The following is a 27,120-nucleotide window of genomic DNA, read 5'->3' as shown; positions in this document are numbered from 1 at the left end:
CTCCGGGTGGCTGGTCTCAGACGATTCCATGGGTGAAGAAGCCGGATGTGGAGGTTCTGGGCTGGCGTGGTTATTCGTGGTCTGCGGTTGTGAGGCCGGTTGGGCATACTGCGAAATTCTCTAAAACAAAGTTGGAGGTGGCTTTGTAGGTGGTTTGAAATGTGGCTTGAAATATCCCATTTCATATATTCTTATTGGCTGATCAGACTCCAGGAAAAATAACAGATTCTAATTGGATATGGAAAAAATCTGTATTTGACTCGCATCAAACTGTTTCTGACTTTCGGTTGCTGCAGATGCGTCTCCCCTGTTGACTTCAATCAGTATTTGTGTGTAGCCGACTGCATTAGCCTAACTTCTCGAACACACCCATTGCCAGTCATGTACATAGCAAGGCAGATTTTTGGGCGATGTGACCAAATTCACATTGAAATGTTAAGTATAGATCTCTCATACTAATTGAAAATAAGTCTAAGAAGCGATAGATCTGTTCTATGTGCCTTTTTTCTAAAATGTCTGTAAAATTGTGTTTTTTAAATCTTTTTACATTCGGTTTCGTATTGCGACATCTGACAGCTGAAAATACAATATTTTATTGAAAGGATATTTTACAATGCTTTAGATTGTACAACGATTAGCATGTTTTGTTACACAAACTAAAATTAAGTGAACCATTATAATTTTAGCAACCAGGAACTTTTGGTGGACTGATGCATATATTACACGAGGTGGCCTCAAACGTAGATTAGACCAGAGACAGAGCGAACAAAAGCAAACGGACTGACAGGTAAAAAGTTGAGATTAGAAGCATTATAGGGGCTACCAGGGTAGAGGTATTTTAGCATGCGAAGGTCAAGGACAACGCAAAGCACCCGATTCCCACCACCATTTACTGTGGCAGCTTCAACTGATCCAGGGCTCACAAGACATGTCTGAGGTCTGCCAGGCTCTGCTGCTACCGGAGAGCCAGGCCGTTGATTGAGACCTATGTACAGAAGAAAGGAAGCCAGCACTGAAGACATGCATCAAATGTGAAATGTCCATGTGTGCCCAGCATTTGGAGCCACACCTTTCAGTCCCATTTCTGCTGCAGACACATGCTGAACCCATAGCACCGGGGGCTGAGGGAGCTGGGTTGTCCACGAAATTCCCCCACCACGGTAAGATTCTCGAGTACTACTGCTTGGACGACCCAACCAGTGTGTGCCTGTCTTGCGTCATCGAGGACCAGCATTGCGTCGACAACATGAAGACCCTTCCTATAGCACACAAAGGGCTGAGGGAGAAGTTGAAGGAGGAGCAGAAGGCTTTGGCCCAGAGAGAGAGAACCAGAGCCTGAAACTAAGGAGGTGGGACAAGGAGCAGAGGTAGAGGTTGGCTAGCTACAGTGTCCAGCAGGGGCAGATATCACCAGAGGACGGAACTGCACAGAATGGAGATTGAGCATCATCAGGGTGACCTAACTCCCTTTGTCACCCTGGGAATAGGAGGTAGCCCAGCCAGAGCCAGACAGTATGGAGATTACAGTCAATAAAAGCACTATGGAGAGTACGGTCTCTATGGAGCGAACATTCAGCCAGAGCAGCAGTGGGGGTGCCCATGTGGAGCGGTCCATGATCAACCCAAGACTCAGCAGACTTAGCAGTCTTTCTACCACCAGCATGTGTCTCAACAGGATCCAATGTGCACATGTAAGAGAGTTATCGGTACGCCGTATATAGGGGTGTTCTGTGAACTGGTGTAATGTCTACACTCTTAGAAAAAAAGTTGATATTCAAAACCTTTAAAGGTTCTTTGTCTGAATAACCTTTTAAGAACCAGTTTTGGTTGCAGGTAGAACTCTTTGGGGCTCCATGTAGAAGTTTGGATCCTGGCTAGTGTTAAAAATAATTGTGGGAAACTTTTTTTTTTTTCTTCCAGTGAGGGGCTCAGATTACAGACAGGTGTGTAAACAGAAAGACATTCAAAAAATACATAATAAAGAATTGAAAGACAGTAGAACATAAGAACAAGATTACTAGCCAGTTGGAGAGCATGGAGCAATCTGACATAGTCACCAAGGTTACAGAACCGACTGACTGGGTAAACGCGTTAGTGGTGGTGGATAAACTGTGTTCTGCCTTTCAACCAGGACAACGGAATGGATCCCAGCCGGCGACCCCAAAAAACGACTCCGTAAAAGAGGGAAACGAGGCGGTCTTCTGGTCAGACTCCGGAGACGGGCACATCGTGCACCACTCCCTAGCATTCTTCTCGCCAATGTCCAGTCTCTTGACAACAAGGTTGATGAAATCCGAGCAAGGGTAGCATTCCAGAGGAACATCAGAGACTGTAACGTTCTTTGCTTCACGGAAACATGGCTCACTGGAGAGACGCTATCGGAGGCAGTGCAGCCAGCGGGTTTCTCCACGCATCGCGCCGACAGAAACAAACATATTTCTGGTAAGAAGAGGGGCGGGGGCGTATGCCTTATGGCTAACGAGACGTGGTGTGATCACAGAAACATACAGGAACTCAAATCCTTCTGTTCACCTGATTTAGAATTCCAATCAAATGTCGACCGCATTATCTACCAAGAGAATTCTCTTCGATTATAATCACAGCCGTATATATTCCCCCCCAAGCAGACACATCGATGGCTCTGAACGAACTTTATTTGACTCTTTGCAAACTGGAATCCATACATCCTGAGGCTGCATTCATTGTAGCTGGGGATTTTAACAAGGCTAATCTGAAAACAAGACTCCCTAAATTGTATCAGCATATCGATTGCGCAACCAGGGCTGGAAAAACCTTGGATCATTGTTATTCTAACTTCCGCAACGCATATAAGGCCCTGCCCTGCCCTCCTTTCGGAAAAGCTGACCACGACTCCATTTTGCTGATCCCTGCCTACAGACAGAAACTAAAACAAGAAGCTCCCACGCTGAGGTCTGTCCAACGCTGGTCCGACCAAGCTGATTCCACACTCCAAGACTGCTTCCATCACGTGGACTGGGATATGTTTCGTATTGCGTCAGATAACAACATTGACGAATACGCTGATTTGGTGTGCGAGTTCATTAGAACGTGCGTTGAAGATGTCGTTCCCATAGCAACGATTAAAACATTCCCTAACCAGAAACCGTGGATTGATGGCAGCATTCGCGTGAAACTGAAAGCGCGAACCACTGCTTTTAATCAGGGCAAGGTGACTGGTAACATGACCGAATACAAACAGTGCAGCTATTCCCTCCGCAATGCTATCAAACAAGCTAAGCGTCAGTATAGATACAAAGTAGAATCTCAATTCAACGACTCAGACACAAGAGGTGGTCTAGAGTCAATCACGGACTACAAGAAGAAAACCAGCCCAGTCACGGACCAGGATGTCTTGCTCCCAGGCAGACTAAATTACTTTTTTGCCCGCTTTGAGGACAATACAGTGCCACTGACACAGCCTGCAACGAAAACATGCGGACTCTCCTTCACTGCAGCCGAGGTGAGTAAAACATTTAAACATGTTAACCCTCGCAGGGCTGCAGGCCCAGACGGCATCCCCAGCCGCGCCCTCAGAGCATGCGCAGACCAGCTGGCCGGTGTGTTTACGGACATATTCAATCAATCCCTATACCAGTCTGCTGTTCCCACATGCTTCAAGAGGGCCACCATTGTTCCTGTTCCCAAGAAAGCTAAGGTAACTGAGCTAAACGACTACCGCCCCGTAGCACTCACTTCCGTCATCATGAAGTGCTTTGAGAGACTAGTCAAGGACCATATCTCCTCCACCCTACCTGACACCCTAGACCCACTCCAATTTGCTTACCGCCCAAATAGGTCCACAGACGATGCAATATCAACCACACTGCACACTGCCCTAACCCATCTGGACAAGAGGAATACCTATGTGAGAATGCTGTTCATTGACTACAGCTCGGCATTCAACACCATAGTACCCTCCAAGCTCGTCATCAAGCTCGAGACCCTGGGTCTCGACCCCGCCCTGTGCAACTGGGTATTGGACTTCCTGACGGGCCGCCCCCAGGTGGTGAGGGTAGGCAACAACATCTCCACCCCGCTGATCCTCAACACTGGGGCCCCACATGGGTGCGTTCTGAGCCCTCTCCTGTACTCCCTGTTCACCCACGACTGCGTGGCCACGCACGCCTCCAACTCAATCATCAAGTTTGCGGACGACACAACAGTGGTAGGCTTGATTACCAACAACGACGAGACGGCCTACAGGGAGGAGGTGAGGGCCCTCGGAGTGTGGTGTCAGGAAAATAACCTCACACTCAACGTCAACAAAACTAAGGAGATGATTGTGGACTTCAGGAAACAGCAGAGGGAACACCCCCCTATCCACATCGATGGAACAGTAGTGGAGAGGGTAGTAAGTTTTAAGTTCCTCGGCATACACATCACAGACAAACTGAATTGGTCCACTCACACAGACAGCATCTCCTCAGGAGGCTGAAGAAATTTGGCTTGTCACCAAAAGCACTCACAAACTTCTACAGATGCACAATCGAGAGCATCCTGTCGGGCTGTCGGGCCTGGTACGGCAACTGCTCCGCCCACAACCGTAAGGCTCTCCAGAGGGTAGTGAGGTCTGCACAACGCATCACCGGGGGAAAACTACCTGCCCTCCAGGACACCTACACCACCCGATGTTACAGGAAGGCCATAAAGATCATCAAGGACAACAACCACCCGAGCCATTGCCTGTTCACCCCGCTAACATCCAGAAGGCGAGGTCAGTACAGGTGCATCAAAGCTGGGACCGAGAGACTGAAAAACAGCTTCTATCTCAAGGCCATCAGACTGTTAAACAGCCACCACTAACATTGAGTGGCTGCTGCCAACACACTGACTCAACTCCAGCCACTTTAATAATGGGAATTGATGGGAAATGATGTAAAATATATCACTAGCCACTTTAAACAATGCTACCTAATATAATGTTTACATACCCTACATTATTCATCTCATATGTCTACGTATATACTGTACTCTATATCATCTACTGCATTCCTATGTAATACATGTATCACTAGCCACTTTAACTATGCCACTTTGTTTACATACTCATCTCATATGTATATACTGTACTCGATACCATCTACTGTATCTTGCTATGCTGCTCTGTACCATCACTCATCCATATATCTTTATGTACATATTCTTTATCCCCTTACACTGTGTATAAGACAGTAGTTTTGGAATTGTTAGTTAGATTACTTGTTGGTTATTACTGCATTGTCGGAACTAGAAGCTCAAGCATTTCGCTACACTCGCATTAACATCTGCTAACCATGTGTATGTGACAAATACAATTTGATTTGATTTGATTTGATTTAAACCACGCACAGGCAAGCTCAGAGCATGTCTCGACCCAAGAGACTTGAACAAGGCTATCAAACGGCCCCGTTATCCTTTATCGACGCTAGATGGCATCACACACAAGCTAGCAGGAGCACACTACTTCAGTGTCATGGACGCTAGATCAGGCTACAACTGGGTTATCAAGCTCACAGAAGAGTCATCTAAGCTCACAACATTCAACACACCGTTCGGACGCTACAGGTTCCGTCGCCTGCCTTTTGGGATTATCTCAGCCCAAGACTAGTTTCAGCGAAAGATCGACGAAGTGTATGAAGGCCTCGACAGAGTTGTGGCAATTGTGGACGAAATCCTTGTCTATGGTCGAACCAAAGAGGAGCACGACCGAAACCTCCGCGCGATGCTGCAAAGGTCCCACGAGAGAGGAGTCCGGCTCAACCCTGAAAAGAGCACAGTCGGCACTACAGAGGTCAGCTACTTCGGACATCTTCTCACAGCGACTGGAATCAAGCCAGATCCACAGAAGATCTTAGCCATAAAAGAAATGGAGCCACCAAAGAACCGTGCAGAGCTGGAAACTGTGCTTAGCATGGTCAACTACTTAGCCAAGTTCGCACCCAGCCTCTCCAATGCTAATGCACCCCTGCGTCAACTGCTAAAGCAGTCCAGTGAGTTTCTCTGGGACAAGCAACACGACATTGCTTTCCAGAATGTGAAAGACTTGATCACGAGAGAACCAGGACCAATCCTTGCCTACTACAACCCCGACAAAGAGCTCAGACTCCAAGTGGACGCGTCAAAGTATGGACTAGGTGCAGCGCTACTGCAAGAAAAAAAGCTCATCGGCTACGCTTCCAAATCTCTCACAGACTGTGAAATCAACTACGCTCAAATCGAAAAGGAGCTCTACGCCATTCTGTTCGGATGTAAACATTTCCATCAGTACATACTGTATATGGACGACAAGTCATTGTGGAATCCGACCACAAACCCCTTGAGTCAATTATGAGGAAACCACTAGCCGCAGCCCCGCCAAGGCTACAGAGAATGATCCTTCAACTACAAAAATACGACTTCACAATCACTCACTGTCCAGGCAAAGACATCCCTGTCGCAGACACACTCTCCAGGAAGTTTCTTACCTATAAGGACAGCAGCCTCAGTGAAGGCATGGACATGCAAGTGCACATGGTGTACAGCAACTTACCAGTTAGTGACACAAAACTGAAGGAGATCCAAGCAGAAACAGAAAAGGACTCACAACTCGCACAGCTGAGGAAAGTCATACAGGATGGATGGCCTGAGGAGAGGAGAAAATGCCCTCAGAGCGTCTCAGAATCCTGGAACCATCGTGATGAACTATCACAGATCAACGGAATAATTTTCAAAGGAGAGAAAATCATTATCCCTACCAGTCTCAGAGAAGAGATTTTGACAAAGATCCATGCTGTACACATGGGCATGGAAAAGTGCAAACAGAGAGCACGGGACATTTGTTGGTAAATGTGCCATATGTCTTGAACGACGCCCCTCAAACACCAAAGAGACAATGTTACCTCACTGTATCCCAGACCGACCTTGGCAGGTTGTGGCAACCGATCTGTTCACTTGGAACAACGAGGACTGCATCGTAACAGTGGACTACTACAGCAGATACTTCGAACTCGACAAGCTTCACAGCACCACATCTGCAGCTGTGATACACAAACTGAAAGCAGCCTTTGCCAGGCATGGCATTGTAGAGACTTTAATATATGACAATGGCCCCTGTTACAAATCAAATGAGTTTGAATCCTTCACAAAAGCATGGGAGTTTACACGTCACCACAAGCCCACATTACCCTCAAAGTAATGGCCTTGCTGAAAAATCTGTGCAGATTGATAAATCACTCATGGACAAAGCAAAAGCAGACAAGAGACCCCTACCTCAGTCTCCTTGAATACCGCAACACTCCAGTTGACAACTTCAAATCACCTGCCCAGCTGTGACTTCACCAAAGCCGCAGACTTCGCTCAATACTTCCCAGCACCAACCAGCAGCTGCAACCTGAGGTCGTCAACTACAAGGAAATGCATGGAAAACGTACACAGAGACAACAACAACAAAAGCGATACTACGACAAGTCAGCTAGACCACTGCCACCACTAATCGATGGAGAGTCAATTAGAATCCAGGAGCATGGCCTCTGGAAGCCAGCAGTCGTCATCCAGCCAGCTGACACTGAGCGTTCATATCACGTCCGCACCGCAGAAGGAGCGGTGTACCGCCGCAATCGTCGTCACCTACTGAACAGAAAAGAACAACACACTGATGAGATGAACTGTTCCCCTGAAAGAGAACGTGATGGACTAAACACACACACAGCACAACATACACCATACTTACCTGCAACACCACAAGAGCTGTTGACTGACACAGAAGCATGCTCAGCATCATATCGCACAAGGTCAGGAAGAGAGGTCAAGCCCAGAGCTGTCCTTGACCTGTGACATGTCAAAGGGTGTAGGCGGATCGCTGCCCTAAAAGAGTTCCAGACTGTAAACTTGTTATTGAAAGTTCACTTGAAATGTTTTGTATTTGTTTGAAATGTTAAGATGTTATTTCTACAGTGAAAGCTGAGTTGCTGAGAATCCCTTGTTTGAAAAGTAACAGTATGTTGGATTATTGTTCAGAGTCTATGTTGATTCAGTTGGTGTAGTATACAATATAAATGGTTACTTACCTTGAGTTCAAACTACAGAGCATGTATCAAAAGAAACCCTTAGAATATGCAAACATTTTTATTTTGTTTTAAAAGAAGGGGGGGTGTAATATTCATATGTGTAAACATACTGAATTGTAATTGAATGCATTTTACCGCCATATCATACTGTGCTATGATTGGTTAAGACCACCCACATGGTTAGGTCATCGGCAGTTGGATCCTGGTTGGCGATACGTGAACATGTCAGTTATAGCTAGCTAATAAAGAGCTACGTTAAGAAATATCCTGTAGTACTGCATTTTATTATTTTGTACAAAGTGTGCAAAACAAGACACATATAAAATGGAATTATCCTCCAAAACACTGTGAAGTAAAGTGAATATACCTCCATTGGGAAAATGAGTCAGTTACAAGTACAGAACAATGCATAGACAGAAACAACATTCTCTCAAAATAACTGACACAGTCAAGTACAATAATGTGAAATGCTGTTTGCATAGACATTTTATATAGTCATTGACTATATAAAATGTTGAGAAAAGTGTGAAATCAACAGTAAGTCAAGGTAACTCAAGGCTGTCCTGTCTCCCTCACCTCTTTAGCATAACATCATTTGAACACATTCTGTATTCCCCATCAGTTTTCCCTCAATAATTTGACTGAGGTACTAGTGTGTCTCTACAGAGCATGAAACAGATGTTTGACAGTAGTTTCACTCTATTTATTCCATCCTAGCTTTAATATTTGGTCCGCATGAAAATAACACAACTAACTAGCTAGTGGGAAAAAAAGACTAATACAATACCATCTAAAACATTTGGGATCCATTTGGGATTTTGGGATAAACTTGACCTGTACTCTTGATATGGTAAATACTGCTTGAACGACCTAACCAGTGCGTGCATGTCCTGCGCCATCGACGACCAGCATCGCATCCACAACATGAAGACCCTGCCTACTAAGGCACACAAAGAGCTGAGGGAGAAGTTGAAGCAGGAGCAGAAGGCCTTGGCCAAGAGAGAGAGCCAGAGCCTGGAACTAGGGAGGTGGGATAAGGAGCAGAGGGAGAAGTTGGCTAGCTCCAGTGTCCGGCTCATTGAGGGAGTGTCCGCCCTGTGCGACATCACCCTGACAAGTGCCCAGAGTTTTGTCTCAGCTCGCTTAAACTCCATCATGACCTAACTCCCTTTGACACCCTGGAAACAGGAAGTAGCCCAGCCGGAGCCTGACAGTAGAGAGTACAGTCAACCAGAGCAGCAGTGGAGGTGCTGGTCAGAACTGACACAACAAAAAAGAAGGCTTGGAAACGGTATAACACGTTTTACTAAAAGCAAAATATATAAAGCGAAGTCAGGTGCAGGAGAGCAGAGATTTGTGAAACAGGTGCACACTTTATTGAGGCAAAAGTGCACAACGCGCAAAACAGTCACAAGAATTATGTTTAACAATAAACATCTTCATGAAATACCACCGAAAAAACAAACCAGTCTTGCGCGTCAACAACAAACACCTAACACAAACAATCTTACACAAAGACATGATGGGGAACAGAGAATTAAATACTTGTAGATTGAATGGGGAATGAAAACCAGGTGTGCAGGGAACAAGACAAAACAAATGAATACATGAAAAATGGAGAGGCGATGGCTAGAAAGCCGGTGACGTCGACCGCCAAACGACGCTCGAACAAGGAGAGGAGCCGACTTCGGCGGAAGTCGTGGCATGATGTGTCTTCCTCACCTCTTTATCTTATTTAATGTAAGGGTTGTCGTCGGGAGAAAGAGAGGAGGACCAAAGTGCAGCGTGGTACGTGTTCATGATGATGTTTAATTAAAACTCAGAACACTAAACAATAAATGACAACGTGAATTTACCAAAACAGAAACAGTACCGTGTGGCCCAAACACTCACACGGAAACAAACACCCACAAACCAAAAGTGAAACCCAGGCTACCTAAGTATGATTCTCAATCAGGGACAACAATTGACAGCTGCCTCTGATTGAGAACCCTACTAGGCCGAACTCAAAAACCAACATAGAAAAACAAACATAGACTGCCCACCCCAACTCACGCCCTGACCATACTAAAACAAAGACAAAAACAAAGGAACTAAGGTCAGAACGTGACATTTAACTAGGCAAGTCAGTTAAGAACAAATACTTTTGACAATGACGGCTTACCCCGGTAACACTGGGCCAATTGTGCACCACCCTATGGGACTCCCACTCACAGCCAGATGTGATACAGCCTGGATTTGAACCAAGGACTGTAGTGACACCTCTTGCACTGAGATTAAAATGAAGTGCCTTAGACCGCTGCGCCACTCGGGAGCTTTTTAGCCTACCTTAAGAACATACTGTAGGGAATTTGGAAAGTAGCCCTGAAAAGGACAACATTCTCACAAAGTCACTGAATACCCAGTAAAGTGCATTATTGTGAAATACTGATTGCATTGAGATTCTGTTAGTAGGCATACTGTTACTGTCTGTGTCTCAGGTAGAGTAGGCTACTATGGCTACCAAGTCCAAAGTTCACGCAATTCTGCTTTGGCTTATCTCATACCATCCTGTTAATAATGATTATATCCCCTAGGTCAACACCATAAAAGTAAATGGTGAACAAGGTCTAACTAGAAGTAGCCTCAAAAGCAGAACAGACCAGAGACCAAGAGTGAACAAAAGCAATCTGACCGGCCGTTAAAACATTTAGATTAGAAACATTATAGTGGCCAACGAGTTTGAAATTAGTGTTGGTTTATTGTCAGCAAGATTAAAAGCGGGTGGGAAGAGGGATTCTTTGAACATGAAAACATTAAGGACAACGCCCACGCAAAGCACCCATTTCCTACCACCGTTTTTTGGGGTAGCTTCAACCGAACCAGCGTTCACAGAATTGGACATGTCTGAGGCTCCATCGGAGGTTATGGCCATTGTTTGTGTCTTATGTACAGAAGACAGGAAGCCAGCACTGAAGACTTGCATCAACTGTGAAATGTCCATGTGTGTCCAGCACTTGGAGCCACACCTTTCAGTCCCATTTCTGCTGCAGACACATACCCTGACTGAACCCATAGCACCGGGGGCTGGCGGAGTTGGGTTGGCCACCAAATGCCCCCACCATGGTAAGATTTTCAAGTACTACTGCTTGGACGACCTAACCAGTGCGCTATCGAGGACCAGCATCGCATCCACAACATGAAGACTCTGCCTACTAAGGCACACAAAGAGCTGAGTGAGAAGTTGAAGGAGGAGCAGAAGGCTTTGGCCAAGAGAGAGAGCCAGAGCCTGGAACTAGGGAGGTGGGATAAGGAGCAGAGGGAGAGATTGGCTAGCTCCAGTATCCGGCTCATTGAGGGAGTGTCCGCCCTGCGAGACATCACCCTGACAAGCATCCAGAGTTCTGTCTCAGCTCGTGTAAAATCCATCACTTACCAGGCTTCTGAGTGAAAGTGTGAGAGGGTTATCGGTATGCCATATATAGAGGTGTTTTGTCAGCTTGTGTAATGTAGGCTGTGTCTTAAGTGTATTGAGTTCAGTTTGGATCTCCACTAGTGTGTTGTTGTTGTTGGTACTGTAGGATTCTAATGTGTGTTGGACTCACTGGTTGGATTTGAGTTTACATGCAAGGCAGGACTTTGTCTCCCCCTGTAACTCAAGTCAGCCACTTATCACAACGTTGTCCCAATGTTCCAAGAACTTCCACCTTTCATGTCCCTTAATCACATTTTTCTGACCTCATTATTGTACAATAAATCATGTAAATATTCAGTTGATTGATTGTAAATGCTGATGTTTCTGTTCAGATATTTTCAACTGGGTCATTTCCAGACAGGTCTGAGAAGTACATTTGGTGGCAGGTAGCCTAGTGTTTAGAGCGTTGGGCCAGTAACCTGAAAGGTTGGTGGATTGAGTCCCATAGTTGACAAGGTAGAAATCTGTCGTTCTGCCCCTGAACAAGGCAGTTAACCTACTGTTCCTAGGCTGTAATTGTAAATAAGAATTTGTTCCTAACTGACTTGCCTAGTGAAATAAAGGTTTAAAAAAATCTTAACATTTTAACAAACAGTACAATTAATATCTGTAATGTATTTTGTATAAATGTGTGGATCTTTACTTGTCCTGTTGATATTTAATGTTAAAAGGGAAAAATAAACCAACTCTAAAACACAAATCATGTGCTCTTTATTGGTCAGAACTGACAGGACTGACACAACCAAAAATAATGTTTAGAAAGACATAACACTTTTTACTTAAAGCGAAACATATCAAATGGGATAATCTTAGAAAGCACTATGAAGTAAAGTAAATATACCGGCGTAGTGAAAACTAGTCAGTTACACACCTTAACATAAAAATGCACCAACAGAGCCAACATTCTCACAAAGTAACTGAATACCCAGTAAAGTACAATAATGTGAAATACTGATTGCATGGAGGGAGAGGTTGGCTAGCTACAGTGTCCAGCTCATCGAGGGAGTGTCCACCCTGCGTGACATCGCCCTGACCAGTGACAGAATTCCGTCTCAGCTCGCATAAAGTCCATCAAGACCTTCAAGAGAACCATGTAGGCTGCCCTGTCAGCGGGGGACTCCTTCCGCTTCCTCCTGTGTTACGCAGGGGTGCCCCTGGCTGTGGAGAAGGGCCATACTGTGGATCTGAGGAAGGGTCTGGAGCCCGGGGCCGACTGGGACAAGCTGGTCCAGGAGGTACAGCAGAGCGGAGGAAAGCTCCTGTACTATGAGAGTATTAGGCGTAGTGATGGGATGACCTATACAGATAAAACTCCACAGGCACAAGTTTATTCTAGGTGTATCTATCTTCCTGGGAAAACTGCAGCTCAACCTGAAACAATACCCCGTCCCATAGAATTAGAAGTATTCTGGGACAAAACCTCCAACCCACCATCCCTGTCCTTCTACAGCAGGGGCAGATATCACCAGAGGACGGAACTGCACAGAATGGAGATCCGGCATCATCAGGGTGACCTAACTCCCTTTGTCACCCTGGGAACAGGAAGTAGCCCAGCCAGAGCCAGACAGTATAGAGAGTACAGTCAACCAGAGCAGCAGTGGGGGGTGCGGTCTCTATGGAGCGAACATTCAGCCAGAGCAGCAGTAGGGGGTATGGTCTCTATGGAGCGAACATTCAGCCAGAGCAGCAGTAGGGGGTATGGTCTCTATGGAGCGAACATTCAGCCAGAGCAGCAGTAGGGGGTATGGTCTCTATGGAGCGAACATTCAGCCAGAGCAGCAGTAGGGGGTATGGTCTCTATGGAGCGAACATTCAGCCAGAGCAGCAGTAGGGGGTACGGTCTCTATGGAGCGAACATTCAGCCAGAGCAGCAGTAGGGGGTACGGTCTCTACGGAGCGAACATTCAGCCAGAGCAGCAGTGGGGGGTACGGTCTCTATGGAGCGAACATTCAGCCAGAGCAGCAGTGGGGGGTACGGTCTCTATGGAGCGAACATTCAGCCAGAGCAGCAGTGGGGGGTACGGTCTCTACGGAGCGAACATTCAGCCAGAGCAGCAGTGGGGGGTACGGTCTCTATGGAGCGAACATTCAGCCAGAGCAGCAGTGGGGGGTACGGTCTCTATGGAGCGAACATTTAGCCAGAGCAGCAGTGGGGGGTACGGTCTCTATGGAGCGAACATTCAGCCAGAGCAGCAGTGGGGGGTACGGTCTCTATGGAGCGAACATTCAGCCAGAGCAGCAGTAGGGGGTACGGTCTCTATGGAGCGAACATTCAGCCAGAGCATCAGTAGGGGGTACGGTCTCTATGGAGCGAACATTCAGCCAGAGCAGCAGTGGGGGGTACGGTCTCTATGGAGCGAACATTCATCCAGAGCAGCAGTGGGGGGTACGGTCTCTATGGAGCGAACATTCAGCCAGAGCAGCAGTAGGGGGTATGGTCTCTATGGAGCGAACATTCAGCCAGAGCAGCAGTGGGGGGTACGGCCTCTATGGAGCGAACATTCAGCCAGAGCAGCAGTGGGGGGTACGGTCTCTATGGAGCGAACATTCAGCCAGAGCAGCAGTGGGGGGTACGGTCTCTATGGAGCGAACATTCAGCCAGAGCAGCAGTGGGGGGTACGGTCTCTATTTAGTGAACATTCAGCCAGAGCAGCAGTAGGGGGTATGGTCTCTATGGAGCGAACATTCAGCCAGAGCAGCAGTAGGGGGTACGGTCTCTATGGAGCGAACATTCAGCCAGAGCAGCAGTGGGGGGTACGGTCTCTATGGAGCGAACATTCAGCCAGAGCAGCAGTGGAGGTGCCCATGTAGAGCGGTCCATGATCAACCCAAGACCCAGCAGGCACAGTATTACAGGGTCCCATGTTCACATGTAAGAGGGTTATCGGTACGTCGTATATGGGGGTGTTCTGTGAGCTGGTGTAATGTCTACAGTCTTAGAAAAAAGAACCCTTCGAAGAACCATTTTTGGTTTGAATCCTGGCTAGTGTTAAAAAATTATTGTGGACATATCTAATTGTGGACATATATCAACATAAGCCTCTCCTCCCGGCTCGTGTTGTGGACATACCTATTCATTAAAAAAAACATGTGTATCACTCATCTTATGTTTTTACATTTGGCACACATTCATTAAGTCAGGTTGCATACATCAATATATATATTCAATACAGATATTAAAAATACATTGAATGAATTTACACATTATTACATTACATTACCTGTTGATAGTATCAACTGTAATTTCCTTGGCTCTGTTCACACGGGCTGTGGAAAGTTCTAGTGAAAAGATGTCAAGGAAATGTAGTAGACATTGAGTTATTCAGAGCTTATGTGGAGGCTTCCATCTGGTAACTAACATTATTTTTGCTGCAGTCAGTCCAGACAATCACACTGGTTTCTGGTGTACTATGATAGTCAGTGAAGAATTATTGTTTCGTAATAAGATATTCGGGAGACATGGGATGGTGGCCCAACTATGTTCGTTACAGAGATGGCAACTTGTGACCACAAAGTTTTCACATTCCCACATTATATGCATATTCCAATGCTGTTGTGCTGTGATTTGGACTCACAGTGGCTGGATTTGGGTTTAACATGCAAGGCAGGACTTTGTCTCCCCCTGCTGGTCAAGTTACCTAACTATCATAATGTTGTCCCACTGTTCCAAGAACTTTCATGTAAATAGTCAGTTGACTGAATGTTAATGCTGATGTTTCTGTCCAGTTATAAAAAAAAATGTCTAGCTTACAAAATCTAAATACATTGGGATTCATGACATGAGCTGGTACACAAACAGAGTGCAATTGATATCTGTACTCTATATTGTATAAATGTGTGGATCTTTAATTGTCATGTTGAGATTCAATGTTAAAATGAACAAATAAACGACACAAATCATATGGAATGCTCTTTATTGGTCAGAAGTGAGAAGACTGAAGAAAAGTGCCATAAAACCTGCATAACACGTTTGACTAAAACCAGATACATATCAAATGGAATTATCCTCCAAAACACAGTGAAGTAAAGTAAATATACCGCCATATGGAAAACTAGTCAGTTACAAGTACAGAATAATGCATAGACAGAAACAACATTTTCTCAAAGTAACAGTACAATCATGTGAAATGTTGCTTGCATGGACATTTTAGTCTCTGACTATATAAAATATTGAGAAATTGGGGAACTCAACATGTAGGTCAAGGTAACACTCAAAGCTGTCCTGTCTCCCTCAGCCTACTTTAAGAACATACTTTGAACACATTCTGTATTCCACCAGTTTCCCCTCAACATACTGGGTGTAATTTGACTGACTTGAGTTTATACTGTAGCTGTACAGTACATGAAACAGTTTGTCAGTAGTTTCACTCTATATCTTTTCCCTCCTCGCTTTAATATTTGGTCCCCATGAGAACAACATATGGGGGGAAAAGACTGGAATACGATATCATCTAACACTTTTGCAAATCATTCAAGGTCAATATATATTTATTTAAGTGAGTTTGAAAAGGATTAAGTTAAATAACCAGAAATATCTTAACATAAAAATCTTCAATATTGGTAATTACAAGGAATATGTTCATCTATTGAATATATCTAAAATAATAAAAACTATGTTTTCGGAATAAACTTTACCTGTACTCTTGATATAGTAAATACTTCATAAAGTGAAATACTCTACATCCATTGTTTTGCATATGGCTTTCATATAGCATGGCGGTGACGTGCATAGAAGTGTTAGGAGAAAGAGGGGATGTAGAGAGAGAGAAAGAGAGAGATTCTAGGACTTGGTAGATAATAATGGACAGAGAGAGGAAGGAAGCCTGCACTCAAGGCCTGCAGAGCTGAATGGGAATGATTGAGCAAGACAAAAAATACACCCCGAAGTAACACAACAATCCTCGGCTCACTTATTATCAAAGAAATGTCCATTTCTGGTAATTTACCGGGAAAAAAGCCAAATATGTCTAAAATATCAAACCTTAGATAAACTCTTAGATAAGGGATTGTTTTGATAGTGTCACCTAAAAAGGTTTTGATTTGGCAACCGAACACTTATCCAAGGTTTACGTTTCTCAAATGACAGATTCTTACTATCAATGGTTACAGTATTGTCTGTTTCTGTGTGTGTATGTTTCTCTGTGTGTGTGTGTGTGTGTGCAGTATGTGTAATAGCATCCATGTGACAGGGGCAGGCAGCAAACAAACCCCCCCCCCCCGACCCTGTTACGCCCAGGAACCAGCCTGGACCTCGCCTAGTTATCGTTCCCAAAGACGGTGTTGAGCTGCTGGGTGACCCTGATGAAGGTGGTCCTGCGGCTGAGCTCCTTGAGCTTCCCTGCACCCACGTAGGTGCAGGTGGAGCGGACCCCACCCAGGACGTCGCGTATGGTTACGTCCACGGGACCCTTGTAGACCACCTCCACCGTCTTCCCCTCAGAGGCCCTGGGAGAAGAAGAGGGAACGTTTCAGTGAACTCTTAAGCCTAATGTATGTATACGACGAGTTAGGAATTGTGGGGATGCACACGTCTGCATATTTCTTCTACCCAACGCTATTTTGCGTAGCTACTTTTAGTTCCATGAGTACGTACGTGGTATATAGACTAGTATTGATGCTTCAACTTTGACTAATATTCTTTTTATTAGAGAATGCCAAGAGTGTGCAAAGCTGTCATCTAGGCAAAGGGTGGCTACTTTGAAGAATCAAAAACATATTGTGATTTGTTTAACCCTTTTTTGGTTACTACATGATTCCATATGTGTTATTTTATAGTTTTGATGTCTTCACTATTATTATAGAATGTAGAAAATAGTCAAAATAAAGAAAAACCCTGGAATGAGTAGGTGTTCTAAAACTTTTGACTGGTACTGTGTGTACAGGATACACATGGTATACACCATCTAACCAAATGCTTACTTGCAGGGTCCTTCTTACCAATACAACAATAAGAAATAAGAAAAGATAAGAGAACAAACATAAAGTAAATGTCTCAGTAGAATAGAACAAACACTTTAACATAAGTAAAATACAGGAAGGCACAATTTATAGTCCAATATTGAGTAACATCTCAGTAACATCTCTGACCTGTACTCGGCCACGCCCCCGGCGTGTCTCTTCATGGCCGTGTCGGAGCTCATGCCGTAGAACAGCTTGTACTTCTTCCCGTTCTTCTCGATGACCTCGCCCCCGCTCTCTGAGTGGCCAGCCAGCATTCCACCCAGCATCACAAAGTCCGCCCCCGCGCCTGTCAGTCACACACAACCACAGCTGAGAAAACCCAGGGTCAGACACATTCCCTTGGGACCATCACACGACGTCCTAAGAACCCAGCTGGGGTCGGACAATCCTGGGAACTAGACAAAACCTCCAGGGGACCATGACACAACATCCTGACAACTTTAGGCGACCATTTTAAAACGCCCCGGTGACATCCTAACGACTCATTATTGATAGCAGGGTTGTCAGAACCTGGCTATGGGCTGCAGGGGGGAAAGTGTGAGGTTAGCATGAGACAACAAATGCACTTTTCTATATTCAAGGAGAGAAAGAGACAAAGAGCTAGACTGTTGTTTTACTATTAAACTCAATACTATCATTGTTTTACATTTCGTAAAGCAGTTAGTGTTTCATAACCAGGCAAAGCTAAATAGTAGGCTAGTGACTGGCGCTTATGGAGAAGTAAGAGAGTCGCTGACGCGATGTCTAGCAGAGCCTGCCTGCTTGTCTGCCCACACTCATCGCTTGCTCCCCCGCGGCTCACCAGCTGACGTAGGTTGTGTGTGGCGCTTCCTTCCCACTGTTAGAGAACGGAACCCTCGCTGCTCTGCGCACCCAGTGCTGCTAATATTCTACTTATCATAGTAGCTTATCCAGCCCAAAGTGCAAATACAAGGCACTAGAAGCCAAGTCTGAGTCATAAATGGTTGAGTCCAAGTCCGAGTCACCAGTGGTTGAGTCCAAGTCTGAGTCACCAGTGGTTGAGTCCAAGTCTGAGTCACCAGTGGTTGAGTCCAAGTCCGAGTCACCAGTGGTTGAGTCCAAGTCCAGTCACTAGCCCTGAAAATGTGTTGTAGTACTTGAGTCCGAGTCCTGGACCTGAGTACTACAACACTGGCTGTAGAGTCTCTGTAGTCTGATTCAAGTAAGCACTGTATGCTCTGTGAGTTGAAATGTTACATTCTACTGCTATAAAACTCACCAAAAGCCTTGGAGACGTCACCTGGGCAAGTGCACCCACCATCCTTTATGAGAGAGAAAGAAGAGGGAAGAATAAGATACTATGGGTCTTCAGGTGAAGTCTTTATCTATTCAACCATCTTGGTATGTATATCACGGTGTTGAGCCAAAGACAGCCAAAGACTGTTGATCCAAAGACAGCCAGAGACTGTTGAGCCAAAGACAGCCAGAGACTGTTGAGCCAAAGACAGCCAGAGACTGTTGAGCCAAAGACAGCCAAAGACTGTTGAGCCAAGGGCAGCCAAAGACTGTTGAGCCAAAGACTTTTGAGCCAAAGACAGCAAAAGACTGTTGAGCCAAAGACAGCCAAAGACTGTTGAGCCAAAGACAGCCAAAGACTGTTGAGCCAAAGACAGCAAAAGACTGTTGAGCCAAAGACAGCCAAAGACTGTTGAGCCAAAGACAGCCAAAGACTGTTGAGCCAAAGACAGCAAAAGACTGTTGAGCCAAAGACAGCCAAAGACTTGAGCCAAAGACAGCCAAAGACCTTTGAGCCAAAGACAGCCAGAGACATTTGAGCCAAAGACAGCAAAAGACTGTTGAGCCAAAGACTGTTGAGCCAAAGACAGCAAAATACTGTTGAGCCAAAGACAGCAAAAGACTGTTGAGCCAAAGACAGCCAAAGACCTTTGAGCCAAAGACAGCCAAAGACTTTTGAGCCAAAGATAGCCAAAGACTGTTGAGCCAGAGACAGCCAAAGACTGTTGAGCCAGAGACTGTTGAGCCAAAGGCTGTTGAGCCAAAGACTGTTGAGCCAAAGACTTTTGAGCCAAAGACAGCAAAAGACTGTTGAGCCAAAGACTGTTGAGCCAAAGAAAGCCAGAGACTGTTGAGCCAAAGACAGCCAGAGACTTTTGAGCCAAAGACAGCAAAAGACTGTTGAGCCAAAGACTGTTGAGCCAAAGACAGCCAGAGACTGTTGAGCCAAAGACAGCCAGAGACTGTTGAGCCAAAGACAGCCAAAGACTTTTGAGCCAAAGACAGCAAAAGACTGTTGAGCCAAAGACTGTTGAGTCAAATACTGTTGAGCCAAGGACAGCCAGAGACTGTTGAGCCAAAGACAGCCAGAGACTGTTGAGCCGAAGACAGCAAAAAACTGTTGAGCCAAAGACAGCCAAAGACTGTTGAGCCAAAGACAGCCAGAGACTGTTGAGCCAAAGACAGCCAAAGACTGTTGAGCCAAAGACAGCCAAAGACTTTTGAGCCAAAAACAGCAAAAGACTGTTGAGCCAAAGACAGCCAGAGACTGTTGAGCCAAAGACAGCCAGAGACTGTTGAGCCAAAGACAGACAGAGACTGTTGAGCCAAAGACAGCCAGAGACTGTTGAGCCAAAGACAGACAGAGACTGTTGAGCCAAAGACAGCCAGAGACTGTTGAGCCAAAGACAGCCAGAGACTGTTGAGCCAAAGACAGCCAGAGACTGTTGAGCCAAAGACAGCCAGAGACTGTTGAGCCAAAGACAGCCAGAGACTGTTGAGCCAAAGACAGACAGAGACTGTTGAGCCAAAGACAGCCAGAGACTGTTGAGCCAAAGACAGCCAGAGACTGTTGAGTCAAAGACAGCCAGAGAGTGTTGAGCCAAAGACAGCATAAGACTGTTGAGCCAAAGACAGCCAGAGACTGTTGAGCCAAAGACAGCCAAAGACTGTTGAGCCAAAAGGATGTAAGTGTAACTAGGGATGCACAATATGTTGGTGAACATATTGGAATCGGACGATATTAGCTATCGGCATCGGCCCGATGCCTAGTTTAACGCTGATGTGCAAAACCAATGTCAAAGCTAACGTGCATACCTAATATAACGTAGGTAGATGATGTAATGACGCCACGAAAAATACAGCGCTACACAGAACAAAAGCAGAAAAATACTGAGCGCACACTTCTAACAACTAAACAAGCTCAAGTCGAGCAGTCATTTGAAAGAGTAAGAACATTTCAGTGAGACAACTCAAAGGCAAAATGTATTAATGCCAAGATAATGGAATTCATTATGCTACTTGCTATTGGCGTCACGACTGACATTTGGACCAGCGATGTCAGCCCCATGAGAATGTTGAGTCTGACAGCACATTGGGTCCACGAGGATTTGGTACTGAGGAAAGCCGTATTGCTCAAGAATGTGTTGGTTCTCATACCGCTGCCGCCATTTGAGAACATGAACACACTCCTAGCGCCATTCGAACCACTAACTCAAGAAATAAGCTCATCAACAGCGTCTGCAGCAGACGTGATACCCTCTGTCATGGCATTGAAACGCTCAACATAACTGCAGACAGACCGTGGGGTTAAAACTTACAAAAGTACTGGAGGCTGTGAACAAGTGATTCAGTGGCATTCTCCCTGAGCCTCTTTACTGTGTCACCACCATGCTCCATGCTAGGTACAAGGACCGCTACTTCAAGGCAGACAAGAAACAGGGTTTATGTGAAATGTTACATACACAGCTGGACAAGATGGAAACGGACACAGTGACAGTGCCCCCCCGAGGAAGAGGCCACGGACAGAGAGACAGACAGAGCTGAAACTTCACTGGTTGACATGTTTGATGAATTCCTGGTTGAGAATGAAACGACTGAACAAATGAACAACAAATCAGCACAGCAAGTAAGTGAAAGAAATAGGTTTTGGTGATGTTTTACTGGGAATGGGGACATACGTAAATGCCAACAAAATAACTTTTTGGTCAGTGTGGTGTGGTGTGTAACCTTTATTTAACTAGGCAAGTCAGTTAAGAACAAATTATTATTTACAATGACGGCCTATCCCGGCCAAACCCAGACAACGCTGGGCCAATTGTGCGCTGCCCTACGGGACTCCCAATCACGCCCGGATGTGATACAGCCTGGATTCGAACCAGGGACTGTAGTGACACCTCTTGGACTGAGATGCAGTGCCTTAGACCGCTGCATCCATGTGTGTGTGTTAACTATTTAACTGTACTAGAACGCTTAAAAGGCTGCTAAAATTTAAAATAACGCTATCAGGTTTTTTGTCAAGGAAAATATTGAATTTCAGACCAAAATGTCATATCGGTGCATCACTATGTATAAAATAACCATACATGTATAATAACAATGGAGGCTTACAGAGATGATGTGTCCGCCCAGGCCGTGGGCTGCGTCTGCACACTCGATCACAGCGCTCAGCTGGGGATAGCCCACCCCGGTCTTCTTACGGGTGGTGCACACAGACCCTACACACAGACAGTTAGGAGGTTATGAGTATGACCACACTAAGACCCCAGTTCAATCAATTGCAGAAGAGGTATGAGGAATGACGATCCAGCAAAACCGCAATGTGCCAGAGTCACCCGGGTGAAAACATCACCTGGTCCGATGCCCACTTTGATGATGTCAGCGCCGGCGAGGATCAGCTCCTCCACCATCTCCCCGGTAACCACATTCCCTGCCTGTGGCAAAGACAACACAGTCACTTTCAGTGTCTTAGATGGTGCACTAGTATAATGCACTACTTTTGACTAGAGTCTTATATGGGCTCAATTGACACCCTGAGTGCACTACTTTGACAAGAGCCCTCAGGAATAGTGATTTGAAATGTATAAACTGTATAAATACTGCAGGCATAATCACATGCTCATAATCACAAGTTTGCACACTATAAAATAGAGCATAGAGGAGTCACTGACCATGATGGTTTGTGTCGGGTACTTCTGACGCACGTCTTTGACAAAGTGGACAAAGTGCTCTGAGTAGCCATTGGCCACATCCACACAGATGTACTGCAGCTGAGGCACAGCGGCTAGGATCTCACCCAGTCTGTCAAAGTCCCCTTCACCTGTCCCTGTGCTGACTGCCACACTCTGAGAGGGAGAACGAGAGCCAGATAAACACATCATGAAAAGTTTGGCAAAGTAAGATTCTTGTCTTATAGGGTACTATGTAAATTATATCCCAGACAGCATTGCTTTAATGTACCTGTACACATTCTTGATTCTTTGTTGCAAACTCCTTCCAGTCATCTACTGAATAGTGTTTGTGAATGGCAGTGAAGAGAGTGAACTGGGGGGAGAAAGAGAAATGTGTTTGTTAAACACCTTTAAGTGCATAAAATCTATGGGAACAGAGACATCTAATAAACATAGATTTGGGCTCCACTTTCTCTGTGAGCCAGAAGGGGATATTTGAGTTGTTTAGTATTAGAAAGTATGAGTGAGGATGGTGAATTCTGATTTAAGCTATTTTGTTGTTTTTGCTTGTTGCCGTTTATAACACAATATGTACCTTGGATAACGCCAGGGCCATCTCGAAGGTGCCGACTGTGTCCATGTTGGCTGCAACTATGGGGATCCCTCTGTAGCTTCCCTTGGAGTTCCTGAAGGTGTAACTTCTCATCAGGTCCACCTGGGGGAGAAGGAGAAACAGACTTAGACAGAGAGACAAACAGAGAGACAGACAGATAGAGAGAGACAGACAGAGACAGAGAGACAGATTGAGAGAGACAGGGAGAGAGACAGACAGATAGAGACAGAGAGACAGACAGATAGAGACAGACAGAGAAAGAGAGAGACAGACAGACGGAGACAGACAGATAGAGACAGAGAGACAGATAGAGAGAGACAGGGAGAGAGACAGACAGATAGAGACAGAGAGACAGACAGATAGAGACAGACAGAGAAAGAGAGAGACAGACAGACGGAGACAGACAGATAGAGACAGAGAGACAGATAGAGAGAGACAGGGAGAGAGACAGACAGATAGAGACAGAGAGACAGACAGATAGAGACAGACAGAGAAAGAGAGAGAGACAGACGGAGACAGACAGATAGAGACAGAGAGACAGATAGACAGAGATACAGACAGACAGAAAAAGAGAGAGACAGACAGAGACACAGACAGACAGGTGGAAGGTAGAGAAAAAGGCACCAACATTGAAGAGTGATATACTGTGTATGGAAAATGACACTCCTAGTACAAACTGGTCATTGAATAGAATAGAACAATACTGTAGACAAATTAGTACATTACTGGAAAAAGGAAGGAGTTATTCACCTCACTACGGGACTTGAGTGTGCTTCGTTTCGGGCGGAGGAGCACATCCTTGAAGTCCAACTTGATGTCATTCTCAATGCGAGGCATTTCTACTGCTGGTTATCGGTGGTTGGAACACGTTGTATCTTCTTTTGATCGGTCTGCAATGGGGTCGAAAAAACGAATAACAGTATAGAACCGGCGCAATAGCACAGAACAGGCTGATTCACACCAACCCACACACAAAAACAAACAACCAAACACACACACACACACACACACACACACACACACACACGAGGGCGAACATGTGATAAACGCTAGAGATAGTGAACAATGAGCGCCTTACAAATAGGACACAGAAAACATTAGAGTAAGCACATTTTCAAGGTTCCATGGGGGTCTGTTCACTCATAAAAATGGTAGTAGACGGGGACTATTCAAAGTTCCATGAGGGTTCCTTGTGGGCCTGTTTACTGTCGCGACAGTAGTGCGAGGAAAAATACCCCCTTTTAAATGTTGCATAACTAAGATACACTTAAGATACTTACAATATCCAAATCGGTAATAATGTAATAATAATACATGAATTACAGATCATTTAGCTAAAGCTGGTCATATAAGGCCTAATAAACTAGCTACTCGAAAAATCTAGTCAATATGGGCTATCATGCTGTCACTGCCTCCATGGTCCAGTCAAAATTCAAGGTTGGCAAATATTTCATTAAAACCGTCAAAAGAGGTTAAAGACCCTAGATCTGTACGTACGGTTAGATGTAGGTATATCAATCATATTTCTTATCTACGAAATGAGGAACAAACTACTTACCTTTATGAAATGTATGATGAATATTTATTATTTCAGCAGAACGCTTCCGTCACAAATGCGAGGCAGGAATGTTTAAGAGGGCGGGTCTTTACTGTAAAGCTATTCTTGTAGTTCTATAATTCGGGTATCTGTGCTTTTTCTGTACAGTGGGGGTTGAGAAAAGACTACAAATAAAGACTTTACGTCACTCCTTCGTCGTAGAGTCTATTATATTGTAGTTTTGTTTACCACTAGTAATGGGGCTACCTCTAGAGATTTCTCTGAGATAAACACTAAAATATGTAAATAAACATATTTTATCTAATAAAAAAATGTTGATGGAGAAAACATATCCTCGAAGTACCAACGCACATAGCGGAACCTATTATTGTGAGCAACGTGAATAGTGGGACCTATCTTTGAGAAACACAGGACATTTTCGCAACCGAAAATTGGTGTAGAAATTTGCTTATGTTGTGAACTGGAAACCAAATTTAGCAGCTATTACACAGATACCATATCAGTTATAATATCATTAATGTGTTTAGAAAACAAAATAATTCAAAATGTTGATTAAAGTCAAGGTAAGAGAACGTCAGACACGGATATTCAGCCACTAGCAAATTAGCTAGTTTTTGCTTTTAATTCAGCTGCTCAGTGCATACAATCAGTAGCAAGCTAGCTACCTACATGAGTAAAATGTCAGGTTATTTTATGGACCATAAAATAAGAATCGAATAACCTGACATTTTACATGGCTACATAGATCATAAGTAACTGTCTTATGCTGGTTATGAGTGGTCAAATAATAGATAATCCTGAACATGATTAAGTATTTTCTAAATGTTTTTCTCTCAGACCCTCACAGGGAAGGAAATTGAGATTGACATAGAGCCCACAGACAAGGTATGTATGTATGTACTTTTTCCAGTATTCCCTTTGTTCCTGATGTGTGTGTTTGTGTGTGTACACCATGCACTGATATTATGTATTCATTGTGTGTATTCTGTTTGTCTCTGTCAGGTGGAGCGGATCAAGGAGCGAGTGGAGGAGAAAGAGGGGATCCCTCCTCAACAGCAGAGGTTGATCTACAGCGGGAAACAGATGTAAGCCACAGAGGCAATATCTTGGAATTAATCATGAGGAAAATTTAAAAAAGCTTATATGTTTCGGAAATCCCAGTCCTAGGGCAACAGCACTGGAACATTGTTAATGTGGGAGGCAGCCCATTTGCCTTAGGTATACTACACCTCTACAGACATACTTTAGTCAGTGGTCAGATAACAACAGACATGAAAATTATATTGTCCCATTCTTCCTAATATCTCCCTTTTCCCGCTGTGTCTTTCCCCCAGGAACGATGAAAAGACAGCGGCAGACTACAAGATCCAGGGAGGTTCTGTACTACATCTGGTCCTGGCACTGAGAGGAGGGGAGGTCCTCCACTGTCCCACGAGCCTTCTGCTCGCCTTGTAACCACCACGCTTGCCTTAGCCCCGGTTAGACGTTGCCCTTAGGCACAGATCTAGGATCAGCTTAACCCTCCTCAAATCCAAACCGTAATCGTTATGGGCGACAAATGCAAAACGGACCTTGGATCAGTGATTGTGGGCAACTTCAGCTCTATCCCCTTGGAACCGGCCAATGTAGACCTTCTCTGAGACATATTACAACTGTAACGAGGTGTTGTCCTTTTGTGTTGGGAGGATCGCCATGTCAGCACTCTCTCTTGTCCCTTCCTCGTTTGAGAGCATCAAACTGATGCAGATGTTACGTTTACAATGCGTGAAAGTGTGAGAAAGTATTATTCTGTAGAGATAGATTCATGTAATGGTTTAGTTTGTCATTAAAACATCAGTTATCCGCGATGGATGTTGCATTGTCATTAATGATGTGTTTAATGTTATGGGATTCAAACACCACACCAGTCAACAACATTTATTTTACCCCAGTATAATAATCTCTTGTTACTGTAGCTAAGTACATTCATGCTGGAACTCACAAAAATAATCCATAAGATTATGTCTAAGTAGGGCTCTGAGTTTCTCGGTCTGCTCACGTGGTCAAATTTTTTTTTTCTTCGTCACTCATGTACAATAAGGTAGGTGGTGGGACTGACACCTACAGTCAAAGGCCTAATCCCAAATCGACCCCTACGCCCGATGCACTCGTGGAGATTTGACAGGTGTAAGAAATATGGTAATAGCTCACGCTTCCACTGTGATAGGCTAGGTGGAAGTTGCACCAATCCTCTCAGATATCCAGAACTGCATAGGGCCTAACGGTCGATTTGGCCAACCACATGACTCCAACAGGGTCACCAGGAGGGATAAGCCAATGAAGTTGGAAGTCCCACCCGGTTGACTACATTAAATTGGTAGAAGCCCTCAATGGCACTGCCCATGTTAATACTTTTGTCCACAAGAGGCCTCTATCGTTATCTATGGCAAGGGGGGGTCAAATCCGGACCGCCGGGCACTTCAATCAGGCCCACAAGACACATTTTTATTTAATTTATAATTAAAAAAAAAAATCGTACCCCTTTTTTCTCCCCTATTTCGTGGTATCCAATTGGTAATTACTGT

The 27,120-nt window shown here is 44.8% G+C and overlaps 2 protein-coding genes and 1 pseudogene across 2 annotated transcripts; 2 read left to right on the top strand and 1 right to left on the bottom strand.

Moving 5' to 3' along the window:
• The first annotated feature begins 10,705 nt into the window (after positions 1 to 10,705).
• LOC139417483 (tripartite motif-containing protein 16-like) lies at positions 10,706 to 13,017 on the top strand (annotated as a pseudogene).
• A 2,379-nt stretch (positions 13,018 to 15,396) lies between these two features.
• Positions 15,397 to 24,651, bottom strand: LOC139416012 (GMP reductase 2-like). Its single transcript, XM_071164243.1, has 10 exons — positions 24,557 to 24,651; positions 23,749 to 23,888; positions 22,981 to 23,100; positions 22,675 to 22,758; positions 22,386 to 22,559; positions 22,067 to 22,148; positions 21,826 to 21,932; positions 18,701 to 18,743; positions 17,587 to 17,746; positions 15,397 to 16,944 (listed from the first exon to the last, which is right to left on the bottom strand). Exons 2-10 carry the CDS (start codon positions 23,833 to 23,835, stop codon positions 16,755 to 16,757), a joined length of 1,047 nt encoding a protein of 348 aa, XP_071020344.1. The 5' UTR covers positions 23,836 to 23,888; positions 24,557 to 24,651; the 3' UTR covers positions 15,397 to 16,754.
• A 301-nt stretch (positions 24,652 to 24,952) lies between these two features.
• Positions 24,953 to 26,403, top strand: LOC139417131 (ubiquitin-like protein NEDD8). Its single transcript, XM_071166378.1, has 4 exons — positions 24,953 to 25,119; positions 25,394 to 25,441; positions 25,559 to 25,641; positions 25,891 to 26,403. Exons 1-4 carry the CDS (start codon positions 25,102 to 25,104, stop codon positions 26,009 to 26,011), a joined length of 270 nt encoding a protein of 89 aa, XP_071022479.1. The 5' UTR covers positions 24,953 to 25,101; the 3' UTR covers positions 26,012 to 26,403.
• The last annotated feature ends 717 nt before the right edge of the window (positions 26,404 to 27,120 follow it).

Source organism: Oncorhynchus clarkii, chromosome 9 (genome assembly GCF_045791955.1).
Source record: "Oncorhynchus clarkii lewisi isolate Uvic-CL-2024 chromosome 9, UVic_Ocla_1.0, whole genome shotgun sequence".
Lineage (NCBI taxonomy): Eukaryota > Metazoa > Chordata > Actinopteri > Salmoniformes > Salmonidae > Oncorhynchus > Oncorhynchus clarkii.
The sequence above is the reverse complement of the archived record's forward strand: the minus strand, read 5'-3'. Positions and strand labels throughout refer to the sequence as shown.